This window comes from Neodiprion virginianus, chromosome 2 (genome assembly GCF_021901495.1).
Source record: "Neodiprion virginianus isolate iyNeoVirg1 chromosome 2, iyNeoVirg1.1, whole genome shotgun sequence".
Classification (NCBI taxonomy): domain Eukaryota; kingdom Metazoa; phylum Arthropoda; class Insecta; order Hymenoptera; family Diprionidae; genus Neodiprion; species Neodiprion virginianus.
In genome coordinates, this window is record NC_060878.1 from 34,832,635 (window position 1) to 34,847,461 (window position 14,827).

Genomic DNA, 14,827 nt, shown 5'->3' on the forward strand with positions numbered 1-14,827 from the left:
AGAATATATCTTTGGTCGACGGCTGACCATCGAAGGGCCTAGCCGCTTGACCCTGGAACCGGCAGGAAAGATGAAGTACGTATTTCTTGTCTGAAATGTAAAAACTAAAATCATTATACATCATATCATATCATCATACATCATACATCATACATCATCATACATCCTACATCATACTTCATACAAAGTACTGCAGTTCGTAACCAAAGTTTGGATGTTCGGATGTTCAGAAAGTGACGTCGCCCAAAATTTTTTTTCTCCCGACGTGATCGATCTATATAGACGAAAATCAGCTAGCCGAATTCCTCAGTCTGGAAATAACGGCGCAGTAGAGCGGACGTATGAGAAACGCGCTCCGCAGATTTCGAGTACCGGGTTCTCTAACTCCATGGATCTCCTGGTGAAACTCGAGCTCCAGGACAAGCGCTCTGTAGTTTCTACGCTCCAGGTCCACTACCTGGTGAAACTCGACTTCCAGGACAAGTGTTCCATAGCTTCTGCGCTCCAGATCCGCTACCTGGTAAAATTCGATTTCCAGGACGAGCGCTCCGTAGTTCTGGCTGTCGAGGTCCTCCACCTGGTATATCTTGACATCCAGGAAAAGCGCTCTGTAGTTCTGACTGTCATGATTCTTGACCTGGTGACTTTTGAACAAGGGCTCCGTAGTTTCTACGCTCTAGGTCCGCTACCTGGTGAAACTTGACTTCCAGGACAAGCACTCCGTGGTTTCTGCGCTCCAGGTCCACTACTCGGCGAAAGTCGACTTCAAGAAGAGGACGAGGAGGACGAGGAGGTGGAGAAAGACATGCAGAACAAGGAGGACGAGGTGGATTTTCGCGCAAGCCCTGATTCGGTAGCTATCAATGCACTAAAAAAATTTCTATAATCTTTTATAACTTTCTCATAATCTTCTTGGTCAAATCCGTCAATAAAAAATTGTAATAATCCTTACACAATATTTTTCATGTGTTCTAATACTTAATATATTTATTAATTTTCAAGGTATAACCCGAAGTGGTTAGCGGTGGTCGTTGGAGGTGGTTGGCGGCGGTTGCGGGTGATGAAGATGGACGAGGTGGAGGCCGAGGACGACGAGGACAAGGTGGACGAGGAGGACAAGGATTTGTGCACGGTGAGTAAAATTATTTTATATTATTGATTGGCACGTGTGATTATATTTTATCAAAAATTTTTTACACTCGTCATGTTCACAATAAATTATTTCAATTCATTTTTCGCGCAAGACCAAAATCAGTAGCTATCGATGCGCTAATGAAATTTCAATAATTTTTCATATTTTCTCATAAACTTCTTGCTGAAATGTGACAATAAACAAATTATTCTTAATCCTTATACAATATTTTTGATGTTTTCTGATTTTTATTGTAAATATTTAACAGGATTCGAGTTATAACTCGAGGTGGTTAGCGGTCGTCGTTGGAGGTGATCGGAGGTGGTTAGGGGTGGTTGCGGGTGATCGAGGTGGACGAGGTGGAGGCCGAGGAGAAGAAGGACGAGGATGACAGGGATTTGTGTACGGTGAGAATAACATTTTCTATAATATTTCATGGCAATTTTTATTTTACATTTTATCTACAATTTTTCAAACTTGTCACGTTTACGAGCAATTATTTTAATTCATTTTTTGCGCAAGCCAACGTTCAGTAGCTCTCAATGGGCTACTCAGATTTCTATGATTTTTTTGTAATTTTCTCATAACCTTCTTGGTCAAATCTGTCAACAACAAAATTATATTGATCCTTACAGAATATTTTTCATGCGTTCTAATACTTAAAATATTTATTAGGATTTGAGTTACAACCCGACGTGGTTAGTGGTGGTAGTTGGATGTGATCGGAGGTGGTTAGGGGTGGTTGCGGGTGATCAAGGTGGACGAGATGGAGGCCGAGGAGAAGGAGGACGAAGATGACGAGGATTTGTGTACTATAAATATACCACTTATATAATATTCAACAGAGTGGGAGTGGGAGTAGGAGTACGAGTAGAAAAAGGAGTAGGATCGGGAGTAGGAGTAGGAATAGCAGTAGGAGTAGAAGTGGGAGTAGAATTAGGATCGGGAGTGAGATCAGAAGTAGGAGTAGAAATAGTAGTGGGAGGATAATCTATAAAGAGGGATACAATATCGAATAATCACGACCAGCTAGTTATAAGTATCGTTTAGAATAGAATAACACACGATTTGCTCAAACACGCAAACGGTCAAATTTAGTGATTCTGCAGCTTCTCTGCATTTGAATTTGAATTTGTCCGTCAGCGTGCACTGTTGTATAAACTCAAACACTTTATAAATTGTTACTTTCGATATCTAAGTCATCATCGTCATTCATTGTTACAAAATAAACTTTAACTTTTACCAGTTACATCACTTCCAATCATTTATTTTGAACAAGGTCCTTTTCCCATTTTCATTATTATGAATCAGCCTCAACCATTTGAACAACTCTCACAGACATGTATAGGACTAGACAACAACGTACCCACATTACCGGCTTACCGAAAGGTAGGTCTTTCTTAGTTTTAATTTTTATTCATTGTCGTTACGTGGGAGCATCTAGAATTACTCCATTATTCATTGACTACCACCATTCAGTACACTCTCACCCCGACGTAACACAGGTTCTCGTTTTTCGCTGTAACTTTCGATGCGTTGATCGCAGCGTATTGGGACGGTGCCCAATCGATTTTTTTCGCAAAATTACGTCGGAATAGTGCCTGAAAGAATTGATTCCAGCACTTTTCAAAATCGCGAAAATTTTCGCCAAAAATACAAAGGAGTTAACCTTCCTTTTTTTTTGACCAAAAAATTTTTCGTCTCAGAATTGATTCCTATGACGCTTGCCCGACCAATTGGACCCCAAGGAACTCAGAAAACGCAGCGAAAAGAGCGTGGGATCAACAGCAGAGAAATGACGAGGAAAAAAGCACCTGCTGAAAAATGTCGAAAATTCAGGTTTTCGTTTTTAGGCCGTAACTTTCGATGCGTTGATCGCAGCGTATTGGGACTGTGCCCAATCGATTTTTCTCGCAAAATTACGTCGGAATATTGCCTGAAAGAATTGATTCCAGCACTTTTCAAAATCGCGAAAATATTCCCCAAAAATACAAAGGGGTTAACCTTCCTTTTTTTTTGACCAAAAAATTTTTCGTCTCAGAATTGATTCCTATGACGCTTGCCCGACCAATTGGACCCCAAGGAACTCAGAAAACGCAGCGAAAAGAGCGTGGGATTAACAGCAAAGAAATGACGAAGAAGAAAGCACCTGCTGAAAAATGTCGAAAATTCAGGTTTTCGTTTTTAGGCCGTAACTTTCGATGCGTTAATCGCAGCGTATTGGGACTGTGCCCAATCGATTTTTCTCGCAAAATTACGTCGGAATAGTGCCTGAAGGAATTGATTCCAGCACTTTTCAAAATCGCGAAAATTTTCCCCAAAAATACAAAGGGGTTAACCTTCCTTTTTTTTGGACCAAAAAATTTTTCGTCTCAGAATTGATTCCTATGACGCTTGCCCGACCAATTGGACCCCAAGGAACTCAGAAAACGCAGCGAAAAGAGCGTGGGATCAACAGCAGAGAAATGACGAGGAAGAAACCACCTGCTGAAAAATGTCGAAAATTCAGGTTTTGGTTTTTAGGCCGTAACTTTCGATGCGTTGATCGCAGCGTATTGGGACTGTGCCCAATCGATTTTTCTCGCAAAATTACGTCGGAATAGTGCCTGAAAGAATTGATTCCAGCACTTTTCAAAATCGCGAAAATTTTCGCCAAAAATACAAAGGAGTTAACCTTCCTTTTTTTTTGACCAAAAAATTTTTCGTCTCAGCATTGATTCCTATGACGCTTGCCCGACCAATTGGACCCCAAGGAACTCAGAAAACGCAGCGAAAAGAGCGTGGGATCAACAGCAGAGAAATGACGAGGAAGAAAGCACCTGCTGAAAAATGTCGAAAATTCAGGTTTTCGTTTTTAGGCCGTAACTTTCGATGCGTTGATCGCAGCGTATTGGGACTGTGCCCAATCGATTTTTCTCGCAAAATTACGTCGGAATAGTGCCTGAAAGAATTGATTCCAGCACTTTTCAAAATCGCGAAAATTTTCGCCAAAAATACAAAGGAGTTAACCTTCCTTTTTTTTTGACCAAAAAATTTTTCGTCTCAGCATTGATTCCTATGACGCTTGCCCGACCAATTGGACCCCAAGGAACTCAGAAAACGCAGCGAAAAGAGCGTGGGATCAACAGCAGAGAAATGACGAGGAAGAAAGCACCTGCTGAAAAATGTCGAAAATTCAGGTTTTGGTTTTTAGGCCGTAACTTTCGATGCGTTGATCGCAGCGTATTGGGACTGTGCCCAATCGATTTTTCTCGCAAAATTGCGTCGGAATAGTGCCTGAAGGAATTGATTCCAGCACTTTCCAAAATCGCGAAAATTTTCCCCAAAAATACAAAGGGGTTAACCTTCCTTTTTTTTGGACCAAAAAATTTTTCGTCTCAGAATTGATTCCCATGACGCTTGCCCGACCAATTGGACCCCAAGGAACTCAGAAAACGCAGCGAAAAGAGCGTGGGATCAACAGCAGAGAAATGACAAAGAAGAAAGCACCTGCTGAAAAATGTCGAAAATTCAGGTTTTCGTTTTTAGGCCGTAACTTTCCATGCGTTGATCGCAGCGTATTGGGACTGTGCCCAATCGATTTTTCTCGCAAAATTACGTCGGAATAGTGCCTGAAGGAATTGATTCCAGCACTTTTCAAAATCGCGAAAATTTTCCCCAAAAATACAAAGGGTTAACCTTCCTTTTTTTTGGACCAAAAAATTTTTCGTCTCAGAATTGATTCCTATGACGCTTGCCCGACCAATTGGACCCCAAGGAACTCAGAAAACGCAGCGAAAAGAGCGTGGGATCAACAGCAGAGAAATGACGAAGAAAAAAGCACCTGCTGAAAAATGTCGAAAATTCAGGTTTTCGTTTTTAGGCCGTAACTTTCGATGCGTTGATCGCAGCGTATTGGGACTGTGCCCAATCGATTTTTTTCGCAAAATTACGTCGGAATAGTGCCTGAAAGAATTGATTCCAGGACTTTTCAAAATCGCGAAAATTTTCGCCAAAAATACAAAGGAGTTAACCTTCCTTTTTTTTTTACCAAAAAATTTTTCGTCTCAGCATTGATTCCTATGACGCTTGCCCGACCAATTGGACCCCAAGGAACTCAGAAAACGCAGCGAAAAGAGCGTGGGATTAACAGCAGAGAAATGACGAAGAAGAAAGCACCTGCTGAAAAATGTCGAAAATTCAGGTTTTCGTTTTTAGGCCGTAACTTTCGATGCGTTAATCGCAGCGTATTGGGACTGTGCCCAATCGATTTTTCTCGCAAAATTACGTCGGAATAGTGCCTGAAGGATTTGATTCCAGCACTTTTCAAAATCGCGAAAATTTTCCCCAAAAATACAAAGGGGTTAACCTTCCTTTTTTTTGGACCAAAAAATTTTTCGTCTCAGAATTGATTCCTATGACGCTTGCCCGACCAATTGGACCCCAAGGAACTCAGAAAACGCAGCGAAAAGAGCGTGGGATCAACAGCAGAGAAATGACGAAGAAAAAAGCACCTGCTGAAAAATGTCGAAAATTCAGGTTTTCGTTTTTAGGCCGTAACTTTCGATGCGTTGATCGCAGCGTATTGGGACTGTGCCCAATCGATTTTTCTCGCAAAATTACGTCGGAATAGTGCCTGAAAGAATTGATTCCAGGACTTTTCAAAATCGCGAAAATTTTCGCCAAAAATACAAAGGAGTTAACCTTCCTTTTTTTTTTACCAAAAAATTTTTCGTCTCAGCATTGATTCCTATGACGCTTGCCCGACCAATTGGACCCCAAGGAACTCAGAAAACGCAGCGAAAAGAGCGTGGGATTAACAGCAGAGAAATGACGAAGAAGAAAGCACCTGCTGAAAAATGTCGAAAATTCAGGTTTTCGTTTTTAGGCCGTAACTTTCGATGCGTTAATCGCAGCGTATTGGGACTGTGCCCAATCGATTTTTCTCGCAAAATTACGTCGGAATAGTGCCTGAAGGATTTGATTCCAGCACTTTTCAAAATCGCGAAAATTTTCCCCAAAAATACAAAGGGGTTAACCTTCCTTTTTTTTGGACCAAAAAATTTTTCGTCTCAGAATTGATTCCTATGACGCTTGCCCGACCAATTGGACCCCAAGGAACTCAGAAAACGCAGCGAAAAGAGCGTGGGATCAACAGCAGAGAAATGACGAAGAAAAAAGCACCTGCTGAAAAATGTCGAAAATTCAGGTTTTCGTTTTTAGGCCGTAACTTTCGATGCGTTGATCGCAGCGTATTGGGACTGTGCCCAATCGATTTTTCTCGCAAAATTACGTCGGAATAGTGCCTGAAAGAATTGATTCCAGCACTTTTCAAAATCGCGAAAATTTTCCCCAAAAATACAAAGGAGTTAACCTTCCTTTTTTTTTGACCAAAAAATTTTTCGTCTCAGCATTGATTCCTATGACGCTTGCCCGACCAATTGGACCCCAAGGAACTCAGAAAACGCAGCGAAAAGAGCGTGGGATTAACAGCAGAGAAATGACGAAGAAGAAAGCACCTGCTGAAAAATGTCGAAAATTCAGGTTTTCGTTTTTAGGCCGTAACTTTCGATGCGTTGATCGCAGCGTATTGGGACTGTGCCCAATCGATTTTTCTCGCAAAATTACGTCGGAATAGTGCCTGAAAGAATTGATTCCAGCACTTTTCAGAATCGCGAAAATTTTCGCCAAAAATACAAAGGGGTTAACCTTCCTTTTTTTTTGATCAAAAAATTTTTCGTCTCAGAATTGATTCCTATGACGCTTGCCCGACCAATTGGACCCCAAGGAACTCAGAAAACGCAGCGAAAAGAGCGTGGGATCAACAGCAGAGAAATGACGAAGAAAAAAGCACCTGCTGAAAAATGTCGAAAATTCAGGTTCTCGTTTTTAGGCCGTAACTTTCCATGCGTTGATCGCAGCGTATTGGGACTGTGCCCAATCGATTTTTCTCGCAAAATTACGTCGGAATAGTGCCTGAAAGAATTGATTCCAGCACTTTTCAAAATCGCGAAAATTTTCGCCAAAAATACAAAGGGGTTAACCTTCCTTTTTTTTTGACCAAAAAATTTTTCGTCTCAGAATTGATTCCTATGACGCTTGCCCGACCAATTGGACCCCAAGGAACTCAGAAAACGCAGCGAAAAGAGCGTGGGATCAACAGCAGAGAAATGGTGAAGGAAAAAGCACCTGCTGGAAAATGTCGAAAATTCAGGTTTTCGTTTTTAGGCCGTAACTTTCGATGCGTTGATCGCAGCGTATTGGGACTGTGCCCAATCGATTTTTCTCGCAAAATTACGTCGGAGTTGCGCATGAAAGAATTCATTCCGGCACTTTTAAAAATCGCGAAAATTTTCGCCAAAAATGCAAAGGGGTTAACCGTACTTTTTCTTCATTTTTGGAGCCGAAAATTTTTCGTCCCAAATTCGATTTGAATGACCCTCACCTGACTAATCGGACCCTCAGGAACCCTGAAAACACAGCGAAAAGAGCGTAGAACCAACAGGGAAGAAGTTACGAAGGAAAAAGCACCTGCCGAAAAATGTCGAAAACACTGGTTCTGGTTTTTTAGCTGTAACTTTAGATCCGCTACTCCCAGCGTATTGAGTCTGCGCCCAATCGATTTCTCTCGCAAAATTACGTCGGAATAGCACATGAAAGGATTCATTTCGACACTTTTCAGAATCGCGAAAATTATCGCAAAAAATGCAAAGGGGTTAGCCTTGCTTTTTTTTCATTTTTGGAGCCAAAAATTTTTGGTCTCAGATTCGATTTAAACGACCCTTACCCGACTGATTGGACCCTCAGGAACTCAGAAAACTCAGCGAAAAGAGCGTAGGACTAACAGTAGAAAAACAGCGGGCGAAAAAGCACCTGCTGAAAAATATTGAAAACACAGGATCTCGTTTTCTGCATGAAAGATGTGATTTCAGCTCTTCCGAACATCGCGAAAATATTCGTCAAAAATGCAAAGGGGTTAGCCTCACCATTGGATGAAGAATATAACGACAGTTGCCCTCATGGGCTTTGATGTGATATCCGAAAATTGCTGCGTGAGATGTTCCAACGGTATAGTTGAGAACTTATTGCAGAATATCAGAGAATTTCCGATTTCGACTCGATACTGGCTGCATTCACCTTCCGAGTAACACAGTCTTCGCAATGGTAAGCCCAAGCCAGTACTTGTCCCGTGTATACTTACCGACTTGTCGGCGATACAAGAAATTAATAATGAGAATAATTATCTCTCAAAAGTCGTAGCAAAACAGTGATTTGAATAAAGTATAGGTACCCGAGAGAAGAATGTATACATAGATCATGAATAAAAATAGGTCAGATGTAATATATGCGGTCCATGTACGACATTGATATATATGATTTATTTATGATTAATACGCCATGCGTACTATAAATTTTATAATTTTCTAGGAAACATACTAGATTATCTACAATAATCGGCTATAATATGACAAGAAAAGAATTGTTCGTGTTGACATAGGATTCAATTCGCCACGCAGTCTATATATTCCATAACATCAAACTCAGAATTAGGAGTAGAAATAGGAGTGGGATCAGGAGTAGGAGTAGGAATAGAAGTAGGATCAGGAGTAGGTTCAAGAGTGAGAGTAAGAATAGGAGTAGGATCAGGAGTTGGAGTAAGATCGTAGTAGAAGTAGGAGTAGGATTGGAGTAGGAGTAGGAGTAGGATCAGGAGTTGGTGTAAGATTGGAGTAGAAGTAGTAGTAAGATTGAAGTAGAAGTAGGAGTAGGAGTAGAAGTAGGATCAGAAGTAGGAGTAGGAGTAGGAGGAGAGTAGGGGCGGGAAGGCTAGGAGAGTGTAGGGTAGGCTAGGCTACGGTAGGGTAGGGTAGGGTAGGGCTTAGGGTAGGATAGGTGGGAACCCCTACACCCCAACACGCCAACACCCGATTACCCCACCACCCCATCACCCCAACACAGCATCACTCCACTACCCTTACACCCCATCACTCCACTTCCCTGTTACCCCACCACCATCCTACCACCTTCAATCTTCTTCGACGACCTCCGTCCTTCTCATCTACCTCGTACTGGTCCTCCTCCTCGTCCGCCTCCATCACCTGCAACCACCTCTTACCATCACCGAACATCACCGAACACCTCCAACCACCACCAACCACTTCCAACGACCACCGCTCAACACCTCGGGTTGTACCTTGAATAGTAATAAATATTTTCAGTACAAGAACACATCAAAAATATTGTGTAAGGATTAATATCATTAATTAATTAATTAATAATGTAACACTAATAATAATATGATACTCCTGATCCTACTCCTACTCCTACTCCTACTCCATTAAATATTATAAAAATCTTAGACTCACCGTGCACAAATCCTCGTCCTCCCCGTCCACCTGGTTCTCCTCGTCTTCCTCGTGCTCTTCCTTGTCCACCTCGATCACCTCCAACGACCACCGCTAACCACCTCGGGTTATACCTCGAATACTCACAAATATTTTTAGTATTAGAACACATCAAAATATTGTGTGAGGGTCAATCTAATTTTTCATTGACACATTTTACCAAGAAGATTATGAGAAATTTATAGAAATTTTATCAGCGCATTGATACCCACTGAATTTGGGTTTGCGCGAAAAATAAATTGAAATAATTTATTGCAAACTAGACAAGTTTAAAAATTTCTAGATGAAACATAATTACATTTGCCACTATAAAAAAGAATTTTTTCCAGTAATGAAACTTGTAAACTTGAAAATTAGTCTTGAAAGTCAAGAGTCACCAGGTCAAGGACCTGGACAGCCAAAACCACGGAGCGCTTGTCCTGGAGGTCGAGATCCACCAAGGGGAGGACCTCGACAGCCAAATCTACGGGAAATTAGTCCTGAAGGTCGAAAGTCACCAGGTAAAGGACCTGGACAGCCAGAACTTCGGAACGTTTTTCCTGGATGGTTAAGTTTCACCAGATAGTGGACCTGGAGCGCAGGAACCACGGAGCGCTTGTCCTGTAAGTCGAATTTCACCAGGTAGCGGACCTGGAGCATAGAAACTACAGAGCGCTTGTTTTTCAAGTCGAGTTGCACCCGGAAGCGGACCCGGAGTGCTGGAACTACGGAGTTAGAGAACCCGGTACTCGAAATCTGCGGAGCGCGATTCTCATACGTCCGCTCTACTGCGCGGTTGTTTCCAGACTGAGGAATTCGGCTAGTTGATTTTTGTCTATATAGATCGATCACGTCGGGAGAAAAAAAATTTTGGGTGACGTCACTTTCTGAACATCCGAGCATCCAAACTTTGGTTTCGAACTGTAGTACTGTGTATGATGTATGATGTCGAATGTATGATGATGTATGATGTATGATGTATGATGATATGATATGATGTATAATGATTTTAGTATTTGCATTTCAGACAAGAAATACGCACTTTATCTGTCCTGCCGATTCCAGACTCAAGCGGCCAGGCCCTTCGATGGTCAGCCGTTGACTGAAGATATATTCTTCAGTCAACGGGTCAGCTAATAACGCTGCCGTTCTGCGACAGTTGGATGTTCAAAATTTTTGCTCGTACCTTTCAAATGTGTGTTAAAATACACTCGAAGTTTTAAGAAGCTTCCTTCTACCTCTTCTTATCAAAAAAAAATAAAAAATCCTCGACAATCACCTTTTTAGGTCTTAAATCAGAACACTGCGTTAAATACTGTCTCACATACGGAGCATCCACTTCATCTTGATCAAAATTAGCGCATCCGTGACGTATTACAGTTACTCTTAATATTTTTTTATTCAAACACTTTTCGAAAACAATTCTGCTTCTCCAACGTAGATATTTCACTTGTGACTACCTAAAACAGCGTTCCGATTCTGTGCCTACAAAAATTCAAGATCGAGAGAGCAAAAGTTGTTGGAATAAGTATGAATATTAATGTTATGGAATACATCGAGCGCGTGTCGGATAGATTCCCATTTCGAAATGAATAATTCTTCTATTTAATAGTATTCAAAATAATATAAAACGTAATGGCATTATATGACAAAATAGGTGTGCAGAATAAATAGTCCTTAGCATAATATGAAATGTACTACATCAGATAGTTATCACAGTCGTTCTAACATCTAGCTCCAGCTCCAGATGCAACACACGACTTTAGGATACGATATATTCTGTATAATATTGCATGGTCTCTCTTTCATGTAACCAGATGTGAAATGTTATAATAAGCAATCTACACCGTATATCTCTTTTATTTTTCTGAACCGTAGGTCGTTAGCTGTTCTAGACCTCGTTTTCGAACTTCTGAAGATTCACTTAGTCTAGAATGGATCATAAAAATCGATTTGAGACAAACGATTTTTTGCTCACATGATTAAGGCCAACCCCTTTGAAGTTTTGGTGAAAACTTCGACGATTCCGAACAATGGAGTTTATTTATAGTGCCTGGATTCTAGAGCAATTGTTCGGGTGTTCGGGTATAGCAATTCAACAAGTCGAAAAGTCGAAATTGAAAAGCACGGCTTGCAACCTGTTGGCCGTGATAAGCTAACGCAACGAAGATAGAGTTCTACAGAAGTGTAAGGCCTACGGGCTATTTGAAGCAAGCAAGACAAGTGTGGTGCTCGGACGAACTATCACCCCAATATCCAGGTGTCGTTAGTGGCGCTTTTGCTGTGGCTCAGGTACAGCACTTTGTGCTAATGCGCATAGTTTCGATATGTGTCGTCCGACGGATTTACGAGTCTCGGAAAGCTCTACTTCAAGCGGCCGTTGACTCGGATATATCTATACCTCAGTCAATGAAGTGACTCATAAGCCGCAAGCATAAGTCGTACCGTACACTTCTGTAGAACGCCATCTTCCTTAGAATCAGTCAATCAGTTGCATTATTTCACCTAACTACTCATTCGCATGTGTTAAGAGAGGAAGCAGGTGGGAGTGCAAGGCTTGCGATTGGCCTGTGCACCTTAACTCAACGTTCGGGCGTCGATCCTTGAGTTTATTCCATATACCGTAAGTTTACGAAGTCTTGCGCACGGTGGGTTACTTGTCATTGACTAAAATTTTTCGTTAAATCACTCGGTGAAACATGGACAAAATTATCATCGGCGCATTACTCGCATTGTTTGCATTGTCACAAAGTAAGTATCGAGATTCCAATTAATTCTGCAATTCTTTCACGATTCGTTACCTTGGTAATTCAGTTCTAATGAAAACATTACTTCGTATCCATAGGCAACGCCCTGGAATGCTATGTCTGTCAGAATCAGGAAGGAAACATCGAAAAATGCCTAAACACGATAAAAACATGTGAACAAGAACAAGACGTTTGCTTGTCAGAAATTAAATGGGGCAGTAAGTGACAAATTTACAACTTATTCAACCATGTCATGCGCCTGTTGACATTGTTTGCAGTACACATCGGAGGTACTATTTAGTGATTGGTGTATTCAACAGCGTCAAAAACATCGTATTCTAAAAATTAATCAGTGTTCTAGATTGATGTTATTACAACCGAAGTTTAAAATATAGTCGCATCACATTACAATTATATTGAAAACAATATTTTTTATATAGATTCATTAATATTATTTTACAATTACTTACTCTATTCAGTAATGATGATTCTAAAAATTCATTTAATAATAGAAAAATTTACTGATAGATTAGTTTAGTATATTATAAGAACAAATAAAATAATGGAATGAGCAACAGTATTACTGGTACCTGAATCATTGTAAGACCAAAATCTGAAAGTAGAAATACTTCATTGAATTATGTATTTCTACTATTGTATCAAGTTTAGCGAATTTTTTGTGTTGATAACGATTAATTATCTTTTTTTTTCTTAAGGTACACCATATTGGTCCCAAGGAGCCAAAAAGCAATATTATATATCAAAACGATGTTCAACGAAAAAAGAATGCGAAAGAACAAGACGGAATAACATGAAGGACTGCACACATATATGGTACCAGGATTGGAAGTGTTCTGAATGTTGCCAGGGCGATCGATGCAACTATTACATTATCGTAAGTTCCCACAAATTGTTATCATTCACAGGATAACTGAATGTTATTCTCGATATTAATGTCAATTATTGAAAAAGAAAGCATGACAAAGTGAATCCATCAGCTCTGGAAAGTATTAACACTTATAAATTTACGAAAACAATTTCAATTTCAATTCCATTTGATAAGCTAAATATTGCTTAATCCTACTTCAATAATTTCAAGATTATATTTTTTATTTCAGTCCGATGCAACGAAGACCAATATGCATATTTCTATCTTAGCATTGATAGCAGTATCGTATTACTTGGTTATGTAAGGTTAAGAAACATCTGCCAACTGCTAGTATGCAGTACACACTTGAGGAATATGTTCATTCCTAGTGAAAAAAGCCTTCAAAATATTTATTTATCCAGTAGCAAACTACACGTAAACATTATGGGGCCAAAGGATCTCACAATGTGCATATTCACGTATTTGTAGTGAATTTTTTACTCAATGCTGTGCAGATCTGAGCATTGTAAATGCATCAAATTAATTGGCATTTATATATTGCAATCAACTTCTGAAATGATATGAAAATTTTTAGACAACTTAGAGACGTTTCAATTTTATCATCGAAGAGGATATTTTACCTTCAATATTTTCATATTTACATTTACTTTTTGATTTTATGCAATGCTGAATTTCAACACCAAATTTATCTAAAGAATATCTACATTTATTTTAACTGTTGGAATTGTCTAGCAGAAGTGATGAAAGTAACAGTTGTAGAATCAAAATCGTCATACTGTGTTACTCACATCAGTATGTTTTTTTTCTTATGTGAAATCTCATGGAAAGATCTAATCTATTCAAAACCATTCCGTGTTTTTTACAATGAATGTATTCATTCAATGTGTTCTAGTTAGTATATAGTTTGATACAAATATTCGATGTTCTAAGTCCAAAGGCAGTCTGTTATATTTTTATAATATTTATTATTCATACCCTTTTACCTTGGCAGCAAACAAGCTTTTCGACAAAAATCACCCAATCTAAATAGGCAGCTGATTTTTATGGTTTACTCTGTAAATTATACAATTACTTCGCTATAAGCCATATTTTACAGATAAGTTTATTTCCACAGTGAAAGTATACTACTTATTACCTAATCAATTTACGGCCGTGTCCTGTAATCCAAATTTATATTTTTATTTGATTTTACGCATGAAATGTTCATCATTCACTATTGCGAATACAAACTCTCATCACTTTTCCACAAGGAGAATCTCAGACACTTAGTCTAATATTTTTTGGAAATGTTTTTGTGGATTAGAATAGTGAACAAGGGTTGAAATTTTATTCAAATAATCTTCTATATATACTTGTACATCCTTGCTGCTAAAACTCCAAGCTATAAGCAAAGTAAAAATATTCCAGAATTTCCTGTGTAGAATGTACTAAATAATATTTGGTAATCTTTACTTTCGCGCACATAGTTTAATTCGATTTGATTCCGCCGATTTATGGCAACATGTCCAAATTACAGTTTTTTAAACTGACAATTTCTCAACATACATTTAAAAATTCGAAATATGAAAAATGTCTTTATATATTGCAAGCTAAGTATCTAGTAGTAAGTTTAGTTATTAGAAATATACTGGATAAAGAAACTTTTTAAGTAACGTGATATTCGCGTTGTTATGACTATGTACAAAATAAATTCCGT

At 39.4% G+C, this 14,827-nt stretch overlaps 1 protein-coding gene across 1 annotated transcript; it reads left to right on the top strand.

Annotated features, from left to right (window-relative positions):
* The first annotated feature begins 11,990 nt into the window (after positions 1 to 11,990).
* On the top strand, positions 11,991 to 14,821 carry LOC124298399 (uncharacterized). The gene is made up of 4 exons (XM_046750339.1): positions 11,991 to 12,246; positions 12,341 to 12,460; positions 12,959 to 13,137; positions 13,361 to 14,821. Exons 1-4 carry the CDS (start codon positions 12,195 to 12,197, stop codon positions 13,433 to 13,435), a joined length of 426 nt encoding a protein of 141 aa, XP_046606295.1. The 5' UTR covers positions 11,991 to 12,194; the 3' UTR covers positions 13,436 to 14,821.
* The last annotated feature ends 6 nt before the right edge of the window (positions 14,822 to 14,827 follow it).